Raw genomic sequence first — 22,574 nt, 5'->3', positions numbered from 1 at the left:
GCAGCGTGCAGTTCTGTGTACTGTACCGTATAGCGCAGTTTTCTCACATCACGACTCAAAAGCAATTATGGTAATGATGGTCATAATGGTATGACTTCAAACCGGGTCCAAATGAACATGATTCATACGCACTTTGTTGATGTGCGCCCTATATAGCATTAATACCGTGAACTGTCAACTTAAATGTAATACAATTATTATAAAACATATACGGGTAATTTTATCTTAATAACTGGTTGACAAATATGTGAATGACCAATAGAATTTTTAATAATAATGGTCGTTTTGGCTTATTTCAATTGAAAGTTGGCAATTGGAAAGTTGCGTGAAGCCAAGAATGAACGCCAATACGACGTACATCAATTTCTTGGTGACGTCAGGTTGTCTCTTTCATGTAACCGTTGATGTGTTTCCTTGTGTAGCGGCCATCGTCTTTTGTGACATCTTACAAACGTAAACGAACCAACGGCGAATGTAACGAAGCTGTTACCAATTGTGCAAAAAAATGGCCACTGACAGAAGGCAGTAACTATTGGTTGTGCTGACTAGCGCCCTCTTGTGATTTATATTAATCAAGGCCTTACTACCAGTCAGCATGTAGGGTGCCCTCAATCAGATCCTCAGTTTCCAGTCACATTTTAACCGAAAGTTCCGTTCCAGCATTTTCCAATCTAAAATTGACCCGTTTTCCAATTAAAACAAACCACGATGACTAAAATTCCATCCCAAGCTATCATGATTTTAAGTAGTAAGTATATTATTTCTGATTTTTGATGAGGACTTTTCTGCAGTGATTTCGTAGCTGTTTTGATTACCCGTTTTGAGTTCATTTTGTGTACAATTATAAATACATGTACATGTATATAGTGTAAGGGCCCGTTTTACCCACTCAGTATACGGTTAAAGTGCTATTGTTTATATTAAAGCCATGTTCATTGTACTAGTGATTAAAGTGTTGAAGCTAGACACCCAATACGTTTGTTTCAGCTTATTGTTTATGTGATTATTGATACATGGACACGTAGGCCCATGACAATGTACATGTAGATCACATGATCCCTCTTATTCTTTATTATATGTAATTAGGACACAAGACACACATTTGTATGGGTCCACTAAGAATTACCATTTATTTCTTTCATTATTTTATTCTAGAACCACGGGAAATCTCACGAGATAAACCGAACTGGCCGGAATAGCTGGCAGTGGTGCAATTGGTCCACTTTCATCCCACCGGTTTACATGATTTAATAAACATTCTGCTTGGCTTAAACCGGTTTATCTGAACTCCCTCACGTATTTTTCAGCGACAGTGATGAGAATTGCTACCACAATCTGGCTGCCATAACCATTGTCATCGACCTTCGAAAATGACGAAGAATTATTCATGTTTATAAATCGCAATGCAAAAAAAAGTTGTTATTGTTTCCTCACCAGGCAACTTAATTTCACGAAGAATCTGCTGTTCTCAGAAAATTTTGCTTCTGCAACATGCCACCGTACATAGATTTCAATTGTGTGGTTTGAGAACAAGACGCGTTGTCGTAATGATTCCGTTAGGCCAAAAAAAAAAGTCTCCGGTTTCTGGTATGCGCGCGCGTCGCCGTAACCATGCGCGTCGGCAAAATGAAAAAGTTTTTTTTCAATGAAAGATGATGTCTCAAAACCGCCAAACTCACTGGTTTGACTAAAATCCTGCTGCTGCACAATTTTAACGTGTTTTTAGATGGGGTTACGATCGAGAATAAGCTTTACGTGGCCTCTCTGGACTCCCATATATTTGCACTAAGTTTAGTCGGGCACCATTTGCAGTCATCAGCCGACATTTGAAGCAAAAAAATCAGGTAAAAAAAAAAAAAAAGCTGCGTCACCGCACCGCTTTTGGGGCAAGCTCCATACCAGAAACCGGAGACTTCTTTTTGGCCTAAGCTGGTAGCTCTGGCTCGGGTTTAAAGCTGTTTATTTACCTATTTTCCAGATCTTGGTGTTATAATTGCAATAAAATAACTCCCACACCGCAGGTATTTTCCCATACAATTTGCTTCTGCGAAAACACTTGTCACCTATTATCTTGTTTGGTATACCAGCAGAATTGCGTTTAGCTTTGTAAATTGAACACACGCACTTGAACAATGTCCAAATTGTTTAGCTGTCAAGTGACATAAACGAGGGGAATGAATTTTTTCAGGGTGTGTGCCAGTAAATATAGACATAAATAGACTGATGACTCAGTAACCAATTGCGCGCTTAACATGGCTGTGTGGTTAGAGTGAATTATTATTAATATTATTTATGCTGCATTAATAGAAAAATATATATATGCAGCATGGTACAATACAATTAAAACACACATCAGCCAGCGGCAAATTCCAGGAATTGAAAAATATAACTTAATAACTGTGACCATATGGCCTTCACTTCCAATACCAGTGGCTACAAAACAAATATATTATACAATATGTTCACAAAATAATATTAATAATTAAGTGGGGGAAACAAGAATTTAAAAATAAATAAATAAATAAATTAAATAAATGTTAATGAAATGATTGTACCACACAAATTAAAATGTATTTCTTTACACAATACCTCAAGCTTGAAATCATACTTCTAAATTCCACCAATTGTAAATTTGAAATATAATATACAAATACTAAGTGTCACAGCTGTGTTTGACTATCACATCCAAAATAGCTAATGAAAAAATACGGAGTTAATCCACATGGGCCAAATACCAGTAAAGATGTATCTGAATTGAATCTACCCAAGATTCACCAACCGTCTCCAACATCACCAAAATATGCGAGTACAAAACTTTTTAAACTAAAATCAAAATCTCAAATTCCTTTCCAATTCCACAAATATGACAGAATTATCACGTATCCGCAACACCACAAATCCTTTGAATCCACCTTTACCAGTGCTACCGAAAAATTGAACCCTCTAACATTTACGTCCCCACCCCATCCAAAAAAAAGACAAGTCCATCTATCAATAAATCACATTCTGTGGTCTTCGTTCTCTGGGCATTCCTGGTTGGCAGGGGAGCTGATGGCGTATACTGCTGCCCTGGCTCTCGGACTTGGATCACTTTGGGGTATTGTCCGACATCTTTGCCGACACATCAGGTGCCCGATGACCTCTTTGAAGTCTGGGTGCGAGGTTGCGTAAATGACGGGGTTGACGCTGCTGTTGCAGAACATCGTGGCGACAGCCCAAGGCGCGACTTTGTAGATCCACTCGAGATCCGAGATTGTTATGGCAACAAAACATGGCGTGTAGCAAAAAATGAACGCCAAGACGACGTACGCACAGTTCTTGGTGACGTCCACTTGCCTCTTAGAGATTCTCAACCTCGTTGATGTGTTTCCTCGTGTTGCTTCTATGGTCTCTTGTGACGTCTTACGGACGTAGCAGAAAATTGAAATGTAACTGATTATGATAGTAATCACTTGTATTGGGTAGTAGATTTCTGCAATTAGCATACGATAAGTATTAGTGTACGGATTTGATCTTACCCATATGCATAAGTTGTACAGCTTTTCGTAGCCAAGTTCACCAAAGTCTGTTAAGACCGGCGTCAGGGCGCAGCCGAGCGGTATAGCCCAGGAAACGATGACCATCAGAGCGAGCTTACGGGCGGTGTAGATGCGACGGGTGGTGGAGCGGGACTTGGTGATGCCCACCCAACGGTTGATTGCGATCAGAGCCAGGTTGTTCATGCTGCATCCGATTGTGACCAAAATGACAAAGGAAGCAGCAGTGCAAGCAAATCGCGCCCTCGGTATCGGCCAGTCATCGCCTCCCACGATCGCCACAGCCTGCCAGGGTAGGAAGAGGCAGGTCAGTACGTCAGCTACGGCTAAATTGACCACAAAGACGTTGGTGGTGGTCCGTAGTTTCTTGGATAAAGCAACAACGATGATAACGAAACTGTTACCAATTGTGCCCAAAATTGCCACAGTAATGATAATTGCCGCCACAATCCGGATGTCATAACCTGTTTCTTCTGCCTCTGAAAATGACGAAGACTTATTCATGTTTATATATCGAAACGCAACAAAACTTGTAAGTGTTTCTTCATCAGGCACCGTCATTTCAAGAAGAATCTGCTGTACTCAGAAGATCTTGCCTTTGCAACATGCTACCGTACATAGATTTCAATTGTGCGGTTTGAGAACAAGACGTGTACGCGTGTTGCCGTTATAAGTCCGTTTGCTGGTAGCTAGCTCTGCCACGGGTTTCATCAACCAGTCAGATATTGGTACCTGTAACGTTGCATATATTCCAACAGTGCAATTACTTCTCTTAAACAACGGTTCAAAAGTGTTTATTAGCGGGTGGCATTGTAGCAGAATACGCATTAAGCAAAACAGAGACTATACCTTGAACAGCGCCACCATATATTTTACATGTAACGTCCTGTCTAACTTTAAAGGGCATTACGTCCCGGAACGAGCCCAGTTGGGCTACAAAACGTGTTTTAAGCGACATTATAATAATTTGAAAGAGCATTTAAAAGTAGGATATTAACTTCCACACAACCATTCCTTTAAACACTGGGCGTTTTGTGTTATTCTTGCGAGAACCATGCTAGAACGAGTTTCTGGGGTCACAATTTTGTCCCCCCCCCCCAAAAAAAAAAATTGGGCTGTTGAGTACTAGTTGTGAATCAAGCCGCACGGTATCGCATTATGCGGACGTTTGAGAAATAACGTTTTGTTTAGTGGTGCTGTGTGTATTCGATATTTACACACAGAACGTGTATGATGTAGATATATGTTGAAAGAAACGTATATGTATGTCAAAAAACGTCCGACGCGTTCGGTGTTAACTACGGGGTCAGGTTTCGTCTGTTCTCGGGAATGGTAAGACATTAGGTTAGTTTCCTTTAAACCAGGCCTTTTAAATAAGATAAGAAAGCTAAACAATCCTTTCATTGCATCTGATGAAGAGGTTGAAAGCTTATACACACTTTAACTCTAGTTAGTCATTTAAAGTGCTACCTTACTTTGATATTTAATCAAAACATGACTTTTGGGGAGATTTCAGGGTATAATGCTCGTTTAACAGCGCTCGCTAAAGTATCACATGATGTCAATCTTCTTCCACCCCTCCCCACCTGACTTGTCGTAAGCCTATGCCAAAATAAGTCTCATCCCGGTGACCCATACAAATTGGAATGGTGGCACCGGTGTAATATGAAATTTTTACCCATGAAATCTGGTCTCTTTTGCCTTTACACGTGACTGCAACCCTCATACGTGATCAGTCACCGTCCTTATTATCTTCAGTTGAGCATGCGCAGTACAACCAATGAGTCCGTAGTTCATAGGGCCCATATTTCACACACCACCGGTACAAGCTCGCACCGGTCGCACTGGTAATTATACTCCTTAACCGGAGACTGTTACACCAGAAGAAACTGTTAATTGTCTCTTTATTTATTAATCGATTTCCCACTGGCGTGCAATGATTCGCCAACGAGTAAACGAGTTTTGTCTCAGCCCGAATTCGAAGATATAAAATTCGTCACCGACACCACGAACTGACACTCACGCGTTAGTGGTTGTCAGTTCGTGAAAACCACGTAATCAACTATTTTTGTTGTCACGAACGGACACGCAAGCATGTTGCACCAATACAATTAGGAGAAAATAAAAAACATTTTGAAAGGTTTGACACGAATTTAATCCATCCGTATAGGCCTACTCGTGTGCTAACACAAAATTGTTTTAAAAACTTTTTAACTGGTGAAATTAAGATCAGTGTCAGTTCTTGAAAACGAAAATGTTTGGGGGGTGGGCGCATGCCGTGCCGCGCTGTGCCGGGTGTCAGTTGGTGAAAACGAAAATAACGCGGTTCTGCAAAATACGAGCGCGTGCCAGGAACTCACGCGCAACTGATTGTCAGTTTGTGGTGTCGGTGATGAATGGACCGATCCAGTAAGCCTCACCCACTGCGCACTGGGCAACCAATGCCACACTGCATTTTCCTGCCGCGCGCACCATACACGCGTGCACGCATGTCGGACTTTTGTGCACGCACGTCGGACATAAATCACGACTGTGATTGGTCAGAATACCATGGGGCGGTGCTAACTGGATCGGTCCATTGACGACTAATACACCTGCTCGACAATAGACAAACGACAATGAAAACAAAAGGTGATCATTTGAAATAACTTTACGAGCAGCCTTTTGTACCCAAGGTTTTACCCTTTTGTCTCAACACAAAATGTACTTTATTTTTTTGTCTTTTGTTACATGCATTATTTACACCAAAGAGGTCTTTGTTCTGTTGAGTTCCAGGTTATTCTACGCGTCAGTCATTTCATGCAGTCTGTCTAACAGGTTTAATACTCTTTTAATACTCTAAAAATATCTTAATTGTATTGAGCATCATGTAGCAACAATTCGGCTCATGAGTTTTAATTAAAAGTTATTATACTGAGTAGGCTATATTACAGTGTTTATAAAAAAACAGTTTATACTTCTGTGAAGGGCAAAACACATATTGAATTATTATTTTAATTAAGTGTCTAAGTCGTGACGGATACCCGTCTGGATTGTTGCTCTAAAAACAAAGATGTGTGGCGAATTGTTTTGATTTTGTATGATAAGATACAATACAATACAAGATGTATCCTGTTTGAATATAAGGTTATACACTTAAATCATGTTTGTATATAAAGTCATACTTATATTGACCTTTTTAAGGTCATACTTAAATTGACCTTTTTCGAGATCAAACTTAGCCTTAGGCACAGATCTAACAGGAAATTGTTTTTTACGCTATGAGTTGTCCAACAGTATTAAAGGGAATGTACATCATTTGCTTTTGCTGTAATTTTCAGAAATGAACTATTTGAGGGGTTAGTATAATAGATCAAATATTGTTTAACCGACATGTTTGAAGTTTTGTGTTCGAAAATGCTTGAAAAACCAAGAAAAACAAAAATGTTTAAGTAGTCTGGTTCCTTGACTCCACTAAAGATAAAATGGATCAATTTATAGTTGTCGGAAAATTGTAAGGTAAGGGAACCAGTCTAGCTGGCCTGCATCCGTTCATGAACATGTAACCAACATCAAACAAAATTTGGACTGAAAAAAAATGTATAATTTGGAGCAGTAGTTGAAAAATAGTTAGGTTTTTCCAACGGTGGTCGGCCGACCACCGTTGGAAATGTATACAAAAATACCGTTTTCTTGAAAATGACTTGACACCAGGTGTTATAATTTTACAGGATGTTTAAGACTGTCATTTACCAACATCCTAGTAAGGTATTTCGTAAAAACTTGGTAGTTTTATTTTTCGATGTTTGCAAATGTTGTATTTTCCCTATAATGTGAACCTCCAGTGCAGCCAGAACTCCTGCCTTGGGTTGAAAACCCATAGAGCGTGCAGAGCCGATGGCCCATACATATCACAATCACACACGATGATGGTTGGTGACTGAGTATTCTTGGTTCACAGAGGAACCAGTGAACGTGAGTGTATTTGTCCTGGACCTGTTACCTTGGCCGCTGTGGGGGATTTTCCGACACCTAATGAGGTATCCGAAAATCTCTTTGAAATCCGGGTGCGAGGTTGCGTAAATTATGGGGTTGGCGCTGCTGTTACACAACACAATGGTGGCACCCCAGGGAACGAGTCGGTAACTCCAATCGGCAGAGGCTACGAGAGAAATGAAATAGGGCGTGAAGCAGAAAACGAACGCCAAGACGACGTAAATCAAGTTCTTGGTGACTTCGAGTTGTCTCTTTGATACCTTCTTCTTAGTTGCCTTGTCTCCTCGTACTGCTTCAATCGTCGCACGTGAGGTCTTACGGACGTAGTAGAAAATGGACAGGTAACTTGCGGTTATCAAACAGAGTTGTATTGGGTAGTACACTGCCGCAATAATCAGATTGTAAGTTTCTGTGTGGGGATTCGATCTTACCCAGGTGCAGGATTTGTACAGCACTTCGTAGCCAAGTTCACCGATGTCTGTCAAGACTGGTGTCAAAGCGCAGGCGAGCGGTATGGTCCAGGAGAAGATGACCATCAGAGCGAGCTTACGGGCGGTGTAGATGCGATGGGTAGTGGAGCGAGACTTGGTGATGCCCACCCAACGGTTGACTGCGATTAGAGCGAGATTGTTTACGCTGCACCCGATTGTGACGACAACTACGAAGGCGGCGGCGGTGCAAACCCATGTCGCTCTCGGTATCGGCCAGCCATCCCCTCCCAGGATCGCCACGGCCTGCCACGGTGTGAAGAGACACGTCGCGACATCAGCAACGGCTAAATTGACCACAAAGACGTTGGTGGTCGTCCTGAGTTTCTTGGATAAACCGACGGCGATGATGACGAAGCAGTTGCCTATCGTACCAAGAACTGCAACTGTGATAAGAATTGCCGCCAAAAGTTGGCGCTCATAAAAATATCCGTAAACAACAATCCCCGCAGCATCTTCCACATCTGGAGATGAGGCGATATTCATTTTTTTCATTACAAAAACTGGACCCAGAGGAAAAAGTCAAGAGGACATCAATGTCGCGACATCTTTACAGTGTCCGTCCGTGACTTTACGAATGAATAATCCATCGGTATGTCGAAGAAGATATCTTCCAGAGAGTAGAGAGCTTATTGGGAACATCCTTCTGCACAGAGTCCTTCATTCAAATTGAGAAGAGTCACTCGCCACACGTCATTCTCTTGGCTACTGTTACTTCAGGATTAACCTACCAGTTACGAATTTTTACATCAAAACAAATACTCTCAATTTATACCTGAAGCATTTGACCACAAACACTTGACTCATCAGTCAGCACGTTCAAAGCGTGTTCCGTTTCCACGGTTCACTCCATTACTATGCCTTCCTGTCATTAAGTTCGTTGACATGTTAGTTTTGATGGTGCTTTCGTATGTGGTGCAACCTCGCACAGTCTATGGAAATCAGATAATATTAATAATATTACACCAACGTGAAGGCTAACACGTATATATAATGTACCATTGCATTATGATGACTGTTTCCCATTGTGTTTATATGAGGATGTGCTTCAGTTGCAAGAGGAAACAAACGTTTCCGGATAACCTCCATGTCCGTGACGTATCGATGTTTCGATTCTATCAATTTTGTTTGAATGCTGTGGTTCAGTGGTATGATGCGTAGGATTCGAGGTTTTTGTGGTTAATTCTGGCACTGAATCGTGGGTCCATGTTCAGCAGTGGGTTGTACTTTGTGTTCTTGGGCAGGATACTTTACAAATATACTTCAATTTCCTTTATATCAGTGGGTGTCTCAGAGAGTAATGATGTACCGTAATTATCAACTGAGTGCATGACTCCATTTTTGCCCAAGGGATTAAAGTTTAATGTTTGGGTTGACGCGCTATGTATACTGTAAGTGATGGTTTTGCTGAAACATCTTTCTATATTGTAAACTTTGAAGTACATTTTTAGAGACGGCAGTGAACTTAGGACGGGTTAAACATAACACTTTTACCAGCTTGTAAATTTCTGAGGCAAAGGGAATTTGTGTAGTAGATTTGAAGGCATGCCAATTGGAATCAGAATGCTAGCCCATACAGACGCATCCAGGTATAACACTAGGATGATGCCAGTTTCACCAGTATACAACGTTTGATGCCAGTACAAGAGCCATGGGGATTTGGTGCCATACATATCTTTATTGTTTCCTCAAGACGTTTGCATCACGCGTCACAGTGGAGCAAATAAACGCCAAAGTGTCTTTATTGTGACTAGTAAAATTGCGATTGGTATCCCACTGTATCCTGCTACACTTCTGAGTACAGCTATTCTCAGCTTGAATTATGGTGGTTTTTTTTCAAGTTTGACTCTTTCAAATCAAAGTTTACCACAGTTTTTGATATTGTACACAGTCAACACTTATCGAAACCTATTAAGGTTTCAAGTTCAATTTGTATAAATACTGTATAATACAAACAACAAAGTCTGTGTTCGATAATAAAACAAAAAAGCTAGGGGACTCCCTGTTGGCTTGTAAATACGAAAGTTATGTTCTTCAGAATCATCCGGGATCCGGGATCATGCATCAGAGCCCGTGTTTGTTGGGGATATTGGCCGCTTAAATGAACCGCTTCTGGGAATCCTCCGATACCTTATCACGTGACTGAAAACCCTTTTGAAGTCTGGGTGCGAGGTTGCGTAAATGATGGGGTTCACGAAACTGTTGCAGAACAAGATGGCGCCCGCCCAGGGCGTCAAGCGGTAGCTCCAGTCGGTATACACCACGATGGCCACAAAGTATGGCGTGAGACATACCATGAACGCTAATATGATGTACAGTAAGTTCTTTGTAACGCCTAGTTGCCTCTTCCATAAGTTCCGTCGCATCCTTTCATCGCCTATTTCATGCGAGTCTGATGAAACGACTACTTCGACCATTCTGTGAGTTGTTCTACGGACGTAACAGAATATTGACATGTAACTGAAAATGATCACGGTAGTTTGAATTGGATAGCAGACTACTGTGAGTAGAATGTTGTAATAGGCAGAATATGTGTTCGAGATATCCCAGGTGCAAGTGGCGTACAGCTTCTCGTAGCCCAGTTCGCCAAAGTCTGTCAGGACCGGCGTTAGGGCGCAGCCGAGTGGTATGGCCCAGGAGAAGATGACCATCAGAGCGAGCTTACGGGCGGTGTAGATGCGACGGGTGGTGACGCGAGACTTGGTGATGCCCACCCAACGGTTGACGGCGATCAGAGCCAGGCTGTTGATGCTGCATCCGAAGGTGACAACGACGACGAAGCCCGCCATGGCACACACCCACGGCGCCCCCGGGATGGGCCACGCATTCCCTCCCAGGATCGCCACAACCTGCCACGGCATAAAAACGCAGGTCAAGACATCAGCAACAGCCAAATTGACCACAAAGACATTAGTTATTGTCCGAAGCTTCTTGGTCCAAGCGACAGCAAGGATGACGAAACTGTTACCAACGGTGCCCAAGATGGCGATGGTGATAAAAATGGCAGCAAGAATCTGCCTCTCGATGAATGACTGATACACAACCCTTCCTGCATCAGATTCGACAGTGCAATTACCAAAGCATGTCCCCTCAGTAGTTGTTGACTCATTATGCATTCTGTATAGCGAGGAATCTTCTAACAAATATTGTACCGCTGAAATACTAAAGATTCAGCTTTAAAGCTCTTCCTTTACAAACTCACTCGATTTCAAACTATCAGTTATCTTTCCGTAGCCCATGTCCCGTACGCTGAGTAAGTCAAGTGTCAGAAGCAAACTTTTTTTTCTAATCAAGGCTCGCCTCCTGTCTGTTCATATCACAAACAATACAGTCTGTGCAGTTGTGCACGTATTCCACTACTACGGCTTTATAACTGCATATATCTTATATTTATGCTGTTATTATTCTTCTCTAGCTCAACGGAAACCAAGGATGCATAGTGCAGGAAATGGTACCTTAAATTAGTTCCTTTTATGATTTAGTTCCTTGTATAACTGCAGTATGATAACTATATGTGAGTCTACATGACTTTCCCACACAGAAGGCCAGTACTACAATGGCATGCATATATATCTATATATATAACTGCATACATAATTTGGTATTGTCACAAAGCGCGATTGGAGTTTTTCTTTCGCTTCAGTTGTGTACAATCGCCTCCGGCGTTTTTAAAACCTCAGGGTTTTTTTCTGCGACCTCGACTTCATGCCTGGCTTCATAATCAATAAGAAGCCTATCATTTACGTACCCAAGGGAAATTCTGGCATCATATCGCAGCATTATATGTTCCTGAGATAGAACGTAGATCCATCCATGACTCTCCTGAGCCATATGTAAATGTTTAAATATTTATCGAATTTTCATTCTTAATTAGCTAATCATGGAAAAAACTTTGCGTGTTATTTTTTGCTGGAAAAAATACTGTTGTAATCAATTTTATGCATTGTTCAGAGAAAAAAGGGTTGCACGGCAGACATTTTACCAGCTTTCCCAGAAGGAGTCACACCAAGTCAACCACGGCGACCCCGGTATGGACCACGCTTCCCCTCTATATTGCACTCTAATTGGCTGAAAGAGTAAATCAAATCAACATGTTCAAATTGTCATGATGTTGATCATAGGAGTAACTAACGAATCCGATTCCTATTTTGCAATGATATGTTGAGGTTTGTGCTGTAGCGTAGAAAACTACATGTGTACTTTCAAACAATGAATTACTCATTAAAAATGCATAAGCTTGATCATCAAATAATATATTTTATTTCTCCTCACGAATTTTCACTTTGTTTGTTTTTTTTACGAAAAAAAACCTGCTTGAGCCGCGTCATTGTTGGGCTGCAGATAATCCAAATTGTGTACAGAAATAATTCAATAACTAAACGTCGGTGGAATACTTTTGTTCGAAAGTGAATAACTTTTATATCGCTAGGAAAACTGCAACTGATTTTTTTTTTGAGGTGAAACTCGAAACAGCACGGGAAATCATGTTAAAGGGAAGATACAACATTTGCAAACATCAAAAAACGAAATGATCAAATTATCACGCAATACCTTACTGAATTGTTAGGGAATGACAGTCTAAAGCATCCTGTAAAATCGTGGCTCCTGATGTGCTGACATTTTCAAGAAAAACTGTATTTTTCCAACGCTGGTCGGCCGACCAGCGTTGGAAAAAACTAACTTTTTCCAAAAACTGCTCCTAGCTTTTCATATTTAGCTATTCCGCATTTTCTTTGCAATTGATTACACACCTGTGAATGGGTACAAGCCTGCTAGACTGATTCTTTGACCTTACAATTCCCCAAAGTCTACAAATTGCTCTGTTTCATCTTAAGTTGGGTCAGGTAACCAGACTACAAGAACATGATTGGTTTTCTATGTTTTTCCTGCACTTACAAGCCCAAAACATGAAACAAGTCAGTTTAAAAATATTTGCTATAATATACTTATCCTCCAAATTCATTTATTTCTGAAAACTGCAGCAACAGCAAATGTTGCACATTACCTCTGTTATAAGGCACTATACGCGGATCATTGGGCTTCGTTAACAAAATGCAAATTTGTACAAGCACAATCCGTAGGTTTTTGGAGTTGTTCTTCACAATGCATTGGTTTTAGCCTACCAGCCAGCCTTAGAATGGTGTTGTGTACTTCTCGGTGTGTGATGTATGTATATCAGGCACATCAGTGCTCGCTGTCGCGGCACATCTGATCTGATAACTCGCTCCGCTAATGGGAATCTTTTTGCATCTAACCATGTACCCGAAAGCCTCTTTGAAAACAGGGTGCGAGGTTGCGTAGATGAAGGGGTTGACGCAGCTGTTGCAGAACAAGATTGCTCCTGCCCAGGGCACCAGTTGACGGCTCCAGTCGCTGGTAAAGATGATGGTCACGAAGTAAGGCGTGAGGCAGAACACGAAAACTAAGACGATGTAGAGCAGGTTCTTGGTGACGTCTACTTGTCTCTTCCACAGCATTCTCCTCATGGCGCGGTTAGCTCCTTGACCGCAGACTTCATCCGAGTTTGTCGGGGCGTCTGCTCGAGTCATCCTGCGTGATGTCTTGCGGACGTAACAGAATATCGAGGTGTAGCACACGGTTATCAGAATCAGCTGGATGGGGTAGTACATCGCGCTGATGAACATGCTGTAGTAGACAGATTTTTCTATGACCCAAGTACAGGTGGAGTAAAGCTTCTCGTAGCCCAGTTCGCCTAAGTCTGTCAGGACAGGCGTTAGGGCGCAGCCGAGCGGTATAGCCCAGGAGAAGATGACCATCAGGGCGAGCTTACGGGCGGTGTAGATGCGACGGATGGTTAAGCGAGACTTGGTGATGCCCACCCAACGGTTGACGGCGATCAGAGCCAGGCTGTTGATGCTGCATCCGAAAGTGACGACGATGACGAAGCCTCCCATGGCACAGAGCCACGGTGCCTCCGGGATGGGCCACGCATTCCCTCCCAGGATCGCCACAACCTGCCACGGCATGAAAACACAGGTCAAGACATCGGCAACGGCCAAATTGACCACAAAGACATTAGTTACCGTCCGAAGCTTCTTGGTCCAAGCGACAGCAACGATGACGAAACTGTTACCAACGGTGCCCAAGATGGCGACGGTGATTAAAATGGCTGCAAGAATCTGTCTCTGGGTGAATGACTGAAAGATTCCCATTCCTGCATCAGATTCGACTGTGCAATTATCAAACCACGTGCCCTCTGTAGTTGTTGACCCGTTATGCATTCTGTGTAGCGAGGAATCTTCTTACAAAATTTGTACCGCTGAAATACTAAAGATTCTGCTTTTTATAAAGCTCCTTCTATACAACTTAACTGTCGGTTATCGTTCCCATGTCCCGCACGCTGAAAAAGTCAAGTGTCCAAAGCAAACTTTTTCTCTAATCAAGCTTCACCTGCCTGTATGTTATCAAAATTTGAACAAACAATGAAGTATGTGCTGCTGTTGTGAACGTGTTCAGCCACTACGGGTATTATTACTGCACGTTTCTGATTTATACTGTTATTCTTCCTCAGTATATACGCATTCGTGGAAACAAAAGATATGCAGGAAATGTGCTTTCCGTTATTGTGTTTTAGTCACTGGTGCCAGAATTGGTCAGATCATATAATAACGATGTATGTTAGTCTAAATGACTTTCCCACACCATAGGTTGATACTAAAATAGCATGCAAACTGTTTACAGACACCTGCTTCCATAATTGTTGTCACAAAGCGCTATTGGAGTCTCTCTTTCGCTCCTACGCGTTTAAAGACCATTTCAGGAATTTTTGAAACCTGGACCTCATTCCTGGCTTCATAAAATCAATAATTGATTTACTTACAAAGGTTTAAATAGTTCCAAGTAGGCTAACTTGTAAAGTCCTCTAATGAACGTTTAAATACTTATTGCCCTTCCTGACGTTCTCCTTATTTGGGAATAGGAATTTTGAACAAGTGAAATGTATGTGCTTAGTTGAGTGTTAGTTGTGCAGAGCGGAATTCCAGACGGTCAATCCATGCACATGTCGTCCTGAGAGAAGGATCGACGTAGAGCGCTGTTCTTTCTTCGTTCTTTGCAGTTCCTGAGTTCAGCCACATTACTTATCTTCATTTACATCCATTGCCACTACTTTGCTACCATAACGAAACCTCGCCCAGCTGTATCTGGCTTCTGACGGCCCCTGTTCGTACAGAAGTACCTTTCGGTGAGCTCAATTTCAAAACCAATTTTATAAAGTAATGTTGTATGTTTTAGTGACGGTATTTGAATATTTTCAGTATGAAAGTTGCTGAGAATAGGTGTCTCCAGTATTGTATTTTTGTGGCTTATTAAAATCCTCATTGCTTTATGCTAAATAAGCTCAACTCTTAAGTTTGATTATTTTTATGTAATACAAGCTGTAGATAATGTTCTTCGAAAAATTAACAAATGTTCACACGCGCTCGTATTTATATCAGTGTCATTGATAATTTATTTCAGTAATCCATATCTGTAGCCATTTTGCTGTGCTAGCTGTTACTTGAGCCGGTACCCACCAGTTACTAACTCTCTGGCAGGTACGCGATTGTTAATTGTTCATATTGCAGAAAAGTAACTATGATGGGCATGACAAGGAAAAATGGTGGTGCAGCCATAATTGAAAAATGATAAACAAACCCCACTTTTCTTGACAATGACAGCATACCAGGTGCCATGATTTCTTACGATGTTGAGACTATCATTCACTTACAGTCAAGTAAGCTATACTTCATGATAATTGGTAGTTCGGGTTTTTTTTATGTTTGCAAACGTTGTGCAATATCTTTGACATTGCATTGCCAATTAAAAACAAAAATTATAACAAAACTAGGAAGTGCCAAATTCTGTTATGGCTTCAGAGGCGTAGCAAGGTCATTCTTAGTGGGGGTAAGAAGGTCGTGAAAAGGGCACTCTCACATTTGCGCTAAAAGGTAGACAGGGTCTCTTCTACGGACACATGGCCTCCGTAAATTTAAATGGGGGACTATCTTTCAATGGGGGCACTGTTCAAACCGGACGATCATTCACACTTTATCATACTACTAAGTGCGCTTTTCAGTGCGCTTTTTTTAGAAATTCGAAGAAAGGCACTCTTAAAAGGCAGCAGGTTAAAAATGGAACTTGTTCTAAACAAAAGGGCACTTGTTTAAAAAAGAAAAATGAATTCAGCACCCACACGATACAAAGGTATAGCGAGCAAAACGTAGCCGACTGCTAAGACGGCAGGTGATTAGATTATCGCGTACATATGACAAGTGACCGCTACATTGTTTCTCAAAAATTGACAAGTAAATTCCGAACTTGAAAAGCCCCAGAGTGAAGGACGACCGTAAGAGCATTTTAATCCGATAGTTGAATACAATGAAGTTGATGTACATGTAAATCCTGTCAGTTCCTCACATCTGAAGAATCCATGGGATAGACGAACGTAATGCTATATGCCCAACATAACATCATTCATTTACCAACATTGTTTCGGAATAATCGCAAGGACATTATTTCTTTCATGCGTGAATTTACTTAACACGTGCCTTCGCATGGTTATTCACTGTAAAAATGCAGACCATTATTAACAAGTTGGCACATAAAATATGTGTACATGCAGAAGAAAAACAATTGCATCGGATCAAACCAGAAAGATACTTTGAACTCCTGAAAGTTTGTGTTATATAACGTAACTATTGTGGACTGGTTAGCTACGGCTTATACAATTTAGAATATAATTTTCAAAAGCTTAGCAGCCTACATAGTTAAAATAATTATTCCTTTTGTTACAATAGGGCGACTTTCCCAAAGACTTGTGCGCAAACCTAAACTGTCACCTAACCCATGTTTGCCTTATCCTTTTTCCCACAACATTCAGTAATTTTACTAATTAGACCACGAGGAATCGATCTAGATGGTTTGCGGCAGCAAAATTCCTTGTCCTAAGGGTCGTAACCACAAAAGGGCAACAGTTATAGGCCTACGGTCGCCTTAATATGGTGTGTCTCCCTATTGTGAACGCAGTTAGCAAAATCTGTCGCCATAGCATACAGCGGAATAACTTGAATAATAACAAAACTTGTATTAATAAAGCGCACGTGCTCGCTGGGCCAATGAAGCATTCCAAACATAATCTCAGCTGCTTAGAGAGTATACAGCTCTCGATGCAGCCAATTCGTTGCAAAGTAGCTTAACTGGATCGCGATAACCACCTCTGCCCTCACTGGTACCCATTTACTCCTGATGGGTCGAGGAGTTGAGTTCCCAAGCGCCTTGCACAAGGACACACACATCATAAGCTGCAAAATTACCCGTAGAACGCGAGTACGATGCTTCAGATAACGCGGCCAAGACACTCCACTCTAAGAAGGATTCTTTGTGTCGTACGTGAAGCCTCTGTTTAAATTTCGTGATTCCATGCAAAGAGCGCATCACTGCTACCACGGGGCCCCTTTAATGACAAAACTCATACATATCGTCCCAATTGCTTGAATAATCCATTTATCATACATATTTATTAACGTTTAGTTGTGGGTATCATTAAATGCAGTACACAATGTTCACGTAAAATTTAGCTTCAAACTACACGGTCCAATATGTAAAGCGCTAACTATAAAGTATCGTTCAAACAATCGTTGGGAAAGTGACATACGTATACTGCAAAAACTGCGGTGCTAAACGAACACCATTGGTATCTAAATGGGATCATCTGGTGTTAAATTTTACTGGTGTTGTCCTTCATGGATACCGAATGGTGTTAAATTAACACAATAGTTTTTGCAGTGACGGTGCCTTTGAAATTGAGCTCACTCCCTCGATAGTAAAGGCAGATGCGATGGATAGATTTTTCATCACGTATGTTTTATAAACACTGAACATACCTTATACCAGACTGACTCAAAAACTCAAAATGCAAAGCCAGGCCGTTTGAACCTCATGCAATAAAACTGCTACTTCATGTTCTCCTGTAAAGTAACTCGCGGGTAATGTTGATTTTTCATTAAATCGACGGCGTATTATGAGCGAAATCACCTTGGAAGCACTGCCAGCTTATGTCTCGCAGGGATTCGCCATTCAATTCGCCTACAATGTTTTAGGCCTTGTGTAATAATTATATGATACTTTCTCGTTCTGGTGCATTCATTATCATATTCGTAATCTCTTTTTTTTTTAAATTCCGGAGGTCTTCACAAGCCAACACCCAAAAAAAAACCCGAAAAAAACACCTGCCCTTTTCCCCAAGAAAATCCTGGCAATTATATTTACGTTCTCGAATTAAACTTCACTTTGTGGCCAACGAACTCTCATGATCATTAGGAGACAATCTGCTAGTCGTTAAAGCGAGCGCTTGATTAAAAGTCAAGCCTGCAGAATTCTCGTTAATTATCAATGAATAACCATTGCATCAAGCCCAAAAAAAGTCTTCGGTTTCTGGTATGGAGCTTGCTTCAAAAGTTGTGCGGCGACGCGGTTTTTTCCCCTTTTTTTTCCTCCTTCGATTGTCGGCTGATGACTGCAAATGGTGCCCGATTAAATTTAGCGCAAAATATATGGGAGCCCAGAGAGGCCACATAAAGCTTATACTCGATCGTTACCCCCTTCTATAAACACAGGTTAAAATTGTGCAGCAGCAGGATTCCAGTCAAACCAGTGAGGTTGGCGGTTTTGAGACATCATTACATTGAAAACAAAACTTTTTCATTTTGCCGACGTGCATGGCTACGGCGACGCGCGCGCATACCAGAAACCGGAGCCTTTGTTGGTCTTACCAATGGCATTTTGTCGCTGTGACCGACTCGTTTTTGTCTGGTTCCAAGTCATCAAATGTCACAGCACGCTCTCCTGAACCCGTCACACACAAAAATGAAATTCATCGCCATAAAGCTCTATGTTGAGCTTAGTAACTTGCTATGCAGATTCTACTGCTGAAAGCAAAACAAATGCAGCATTAAAACGTACAAGTCCAAACACTGTATTACACTATAAAATGCCCTTGGTCTGATTGAGCGGGAATATGAGTTCTATTTGACTTAATACTTTTCAGGGTAAAACAATGCCGCTATTCTGGGTCAATAGACACTCAGTTTGCAAAATGACAGGTTTTGGGCCCAAGTCATCAGAAAATGACACAACAAAGAGTCCTTTTGACCCGAAAAGGCGTCATTTTCGACCCAAAGTAATGTACTGTATGAGACCAAGTAGGGTTCTTTTCGTTTTAAACCTTTTCATCAGCACGGTATTGACCTTTCTATCGCCGACGCGAAATTGGCACATTTTGCCAACCACGGGTTGCCAAACTGTGGAAGGTCTAACACTGGATGGTCTAGCACTTTCAAAAGCTAGGATATGAAAGCTCAATTCATCAGCTTGCTTTCAGTACAAGAATCATTCAAATCACTCATATTCTTTTCAAGTTACGGTTTTTTTAACACAACCACCGTTTTAAAGTTCTGTCCACGGATCACAGCAAGTGTTCTTTCAGCAAAACGAAAACAAATCACATAGGGATGTGTGTGAATAGTTTTCGTTTTGCCAGTGATTTTAGGCACACTTTTTGTGTGATCCGTGGACAGAACTTTAAAACGGTGTAAGTGATTTGAATGATTCTTGTACTAAAGGAAAGCTTATGAATTGGGCTTTCATACCCTAGATTTTGAAAGTGCTACATGCAGAACTTCACTTAAGCAATGGTCCCGACATTTGGGTTTCGTATTTTTGACTCGTATAAACGGTAGACGTGTCCTATCCAATAGAAAGTCGTGTCAAACAATAAGAACCTCCCATTGGGGCTCCATCCAATCGTTGGCCAGATGGCGGCCATTATACGTTTTGCTTTTCTATAACTAATGGCAAGATTATGTTACATATGCAGCATTATTTATTTATTCAAATTTCGGGGGAGGATGCAATAAACCTCAGACAGTTCGTAGAGTTTCAGTTCAAAATTGATTATTATACAGTAATGGGCCTATTTCAAAAATCAATATACATTTACCAAACTGTAACTTGTGTTTTTGAAATGAAAACTAGATCGGTGAAGCCGACATGGCTCGCTGCCAGAATTTAAATAGGACATGAATAAAGAAACACAGATAGACACGTGTAAATAATATATATACAGTGTTATGCAGTGTACGGTGCAAATTTTGCAATACAGCGATTCGTAGGTATACCATCAATACAGTTATGTCGCTTAGCGACGTGTCTGTCGTATAAGCAAAGAACAAATGCTTACACACTATACCACATTAGTTTATTGAACTATGCTAGTCAATAAGTACATAAATTGTACCAACAGTAACCTCAGCCTATAGGTTCGAGATTAACATATAATTTCGTATCATAGCTTTGCTTTCAATTGTTCTTGATTCTTGATTGTTGAATCTTTGTAATAGGATCCAACTGATTAAACTCTCGCCTGCATGATTCAGAACACATCCTTTCTTTCCCTCTCTGTTTCCATTTTGGTGGATATAGTACATCAAATTAAGTCGTTTAATTCGTCATGTTTGATTGTAGCAGTAAAAAACGAATCTGGTTCCATTTTTCAGTGATATTTTAATATTTGAGCTTAATTTGACGTACAAAGCTAAAACTACTCATTAAAGATGCGTGCATATGCTCTTCACGAAAAATTCTCCCAACGAATTTTCAGTAGGGTTATTTATTACGAAGTCAAATGTCAATTTTTCCCCGATCTTGGGCATTTGCAACCCCCTGAAAATGAGCTTTTCCAGTTAACACTCGAAAAAAAAACACGGGGAGTGCATCTTTAATATGTACGTTACAAGGCTGTTAAAAGTGGCCGAGTTTGTTTCTGCCTTCAGGGGACGTTGAACAAATGAGGACAATATAGGGTCCACAATTCCCGAAGGTCCCCAATTTGGCGATGTGTACTCGACATAATGGGAGGCCTTCATAGAAAGTTAGTACAAACAAAAGAGGGACAATAGGGGGTCCCCGATTGCAGGCAAATACACACTTGTATATGCATGGATCATTAGGCTTCCTCAATATAATGTAGATTTCTACAAGCACAATAAGTAGGTGTTTTTGTAAGGTGTTCTTCACAATGGATTGGCCAGCCTGAGAAGGGTGTTGTTTACTTCTTGGTCTCTGCTGTATTTGCACCAGGCAGATCAGTGCTCGCTGTTGGACTAGATTTGATGCGGGGAATCTTTTGGCATCTGACCATGTACCCGAAAGCCTCTTTGAAAACAGGGTGCGAGGTTGCGTAGATGAAAGGATTGACGCAGCTGTTGCAGAACATGATTCCTCCTGCCCAGGGCACCAGCTGACGGCTCCAGTCGCTGCTGAAGATGATGGTCACGAAGTAAGGTGTGAGACACACGACGAAAGCCAAGACGATGTAGAGCAGGTTCTTGGTGACGTCTACTTGTCTCTTCCACAGCTTTCTCCTCATGGCACGGTTAGCTCCACCACTGACTTCTTCCGAGATGGACGGGGCGCCTGCTCGAGTCATCCTGCGTGCTGACTTGCAGACGTAACAGAATATCGAAGAGTAGCACACGGTTATCAGAATCAGCTGGATGGGGTAATACATAGCAGTAATGAACATGCTGTAGTAGACAGATTCTTCTATTACCCAAGTGCAGCTGGAGTAAAGCTTCTCGTAGCCCAGTTCGCCGAAGTCTGTAAGGACAGGCGTTAGGGCGCAGCCGAGCGGTATAGCCCAGGAGAAGATGACCATCAGAGCGAGCTTACGGGCGGTGTAGATGCGACGGGTGGTGAAGCGAGACTTGGTGATGCCCACCCAACGGTTGACGGCGATCAGAGCCAGGCTGTTGATGCTACAACCAAAAGTGACGACGATGACGAAGCCTCCCATGGCACAGAGCCACGGCGCCCCCGGGATGGGCCACGCATCCCCTCCCAGAAATGCCACAGTCTGCCACGGAATAAACAGCGAAGTCAGGATATCCGCTACCGCCAAGTTGACCACAAAGACATTAGTCGTCGTCCGGAGTTTCTTAGACAGAGCGACGGCCGCGACAACGAAGCAGTTACCAACTGTTCCAAGGATGGCACCTGTAAGAAACATTCCTGCCAAAGCCTGCCTCTCGAAGAAATACTGGAATATCTGATTCCCTTCAGAGTCTCCTTCTGTACTATAAGCGCTCCAAGTGACCTCAACCAAAGAAGCATTTTCGGTGGCATTTTCCATTTTCAAGCTGATTACCTTTACTTTGTAAAGACAAAACTAATTACTGCCTTAGATAGTGAAGCGAGATGATATCAAATAGACACTGCAAAACTTGTCAATTTTTGTTCCGAGTTAATCGTTCTGTAGCACTCAACTCAAAAATAATCGCTTCCACCTTTTGGATATTTGCGTTCTTCTGGAGTATGTCAGAAATTGTGTACCACTTTTGACGCTGCACTGTTGAACATACGATTAAAAAGGAGCGATGTGTGCCGACGTCGGTGTGTGATGTAGTCGTCGCGCGCATCGGCTTTTAAACGCATTGCTCTCTCAAGTGAAATAAACAAAAAAACCGCGACGACCTCTACTGACTTACGGCTGTCATATCGCTAGCGCCATGTCATCAGC

The 22,574-nt window shown here is 41.6% G+C and overlaps 5 protein-coding genes across 5 annotated transcripts; all 5 read right to left on the bottom strand.

Annotated features, from left to right (window-relative positions):
* Positions 1 to 2,999: 2,999 nt before the first annotated feature.
* Positions 3,000 to 4,286, bottom strand: LOC119719634 (allatostatin-A receptor-like). Its single transcript, XM_038189134.1, has 2 exons — positions 3,519 to 4,286; positions 3,000 to 3,401 (listed from the first exon to the last, which is right to left on the bottom strand). Exons 1-2 carry the CDS (start codon positions 4,095 to 4,097, stop codon positions 3,000 to 3,002), a joined length of 981 nt encoding a protein of 326 aa, XP_038045062.1. The 5' UTR covers positions 4,098 to 4,286.
* Positions 4,287 to 7,315: 3,029 nt separating this feature from the next.
* On the bottom strand, positions 7,316 to 8,640 carry LOC119719200 (melanopsin-A-like). The gene has a single exon (XM_038188562.1). It carries the CDS (start codon positions 8,492 to 8,494, stop codon positions 7,433 to 7,435), a length of 1,062 nt encoding a protein of 353 aa, XP_038044490.1. The 5' UTR covers positions 8,495 to 8,640; the 3' UTR covers positions 7,316 to 7,432.
* Positions 8,641 to 10,056: 1,416 nt separating this feature from the next.
* LOC119719633 (dopamine D2-like receptor) lies at positions 10,057 to 11,443 on the bottom strand. The gene has a single exon (XM_038189133.1). It carries the CDS (start codon positions 11,113 to 11,115, stop codon positions 10,057 to 10,059), a length of 1,059 nt encoding a protein of 352 aa, XP_038045061.1. The 5' UTR covers positions 11,116 to 11,443.
* Positions 11,444 to 13,131: 1,688 nt separating this feature from the next.
* Positions 13,132 to 14,372, bottom strand: LOC119719166 (octopamine receptor Oamb-like). The gene has a single exon (XM_038188507.1). It carries the CDS (start codon positions 14,239 to 14,241, stop codon positions 13,132 to 13,134), a length of 1,110 nt encoding a protein of 369 aa, XP_038044435.1. The 5' UTR covers positions 14,242 to 14,372.
* Positions 14,373 to 20,995: 6,623 nt separating this feature from the next.
* Positions 20,996 to 22,187, bottom strand: LOC119719632 (alpha-1D adrenergic receptor-like). Its single transcript, XM_038189131.1, has one exon. It carries the CDS (start codon positions 22,185 to 22,187, stop codon positions 21,105 to 21,107), a length of 1,083 nt encoding a protein of 360 aa, XP_038045059.1. The 3' UTR covers positions 20,996 to 21,104.
* Between the last annotated feature and the right edge of the window lie 387 nt (positions 22,188 to 22,574).

Source organism: Patiria miniata, unplaced genomic scaffold, assembly GCF_015706575.1.
Source record: "Patiria miniata isolate m_02_andy unplaced genomic scaffold, ASM1570657v1 HiC_scaffold_8, whole genome shotgun sequence".
NCBI classification, from domain to species: Eukaryota; Metazoa; Echinodermata; class Asteroidea; order Valvatida; family Asterinidae; genus Patiria; species Patiria miniata.
Note: the sequence above shows the minus strand (reverse complement) of the source record. Positions and strands in the feature narration are given on the sequence as shown.

Excerpts from the sequence above, each read along its gene's own strand:
- LOC119719634 (XM_038189134.1), bottom strand. The coding sequence starts at position 4,097 with ATGACGGTGCCTGATGAAGAAACACTTACAAGTTTTGTTGCGTTTCGA. Across the intron at positions 3,402-3,518 it reads TGTACAACTTATGCATATGG|ACGTCACAAGAGACCATAGA; the intron begins GTAAGATCAAAT and ends TACGTCCGTAAG.
- LOC119719200 (XM_038188562.1), bottom strand. The coding sequence starts at position 8,494 with ATGAAAAAAATGAATATCGCCTCATCTCCAGATGTGGAAGATGCTGCG.
- LOC119719633 (XM_038189133.1), bottom strand. The coding sequence starts at position 11,115 with ATGCATAATGAGTCAACAACTACTGAGGGGACATGCTTTGGTAATTGC.
- LOC119719166 (XM_038188507.1), bottom strand. The coding sequence starts at position 14,241 with ATGCATAACGGGTCAACAACTACAGAGGGCACGTGGTTTGATAATTGC.
- LOC119719632 (XM_038189131.1), bottom strand. The coding sequence starts at position 22,187 with ATGGAAAATGCCACCGAAAATGCTTCTTTGGTTGAGGTCACTTGGAGC.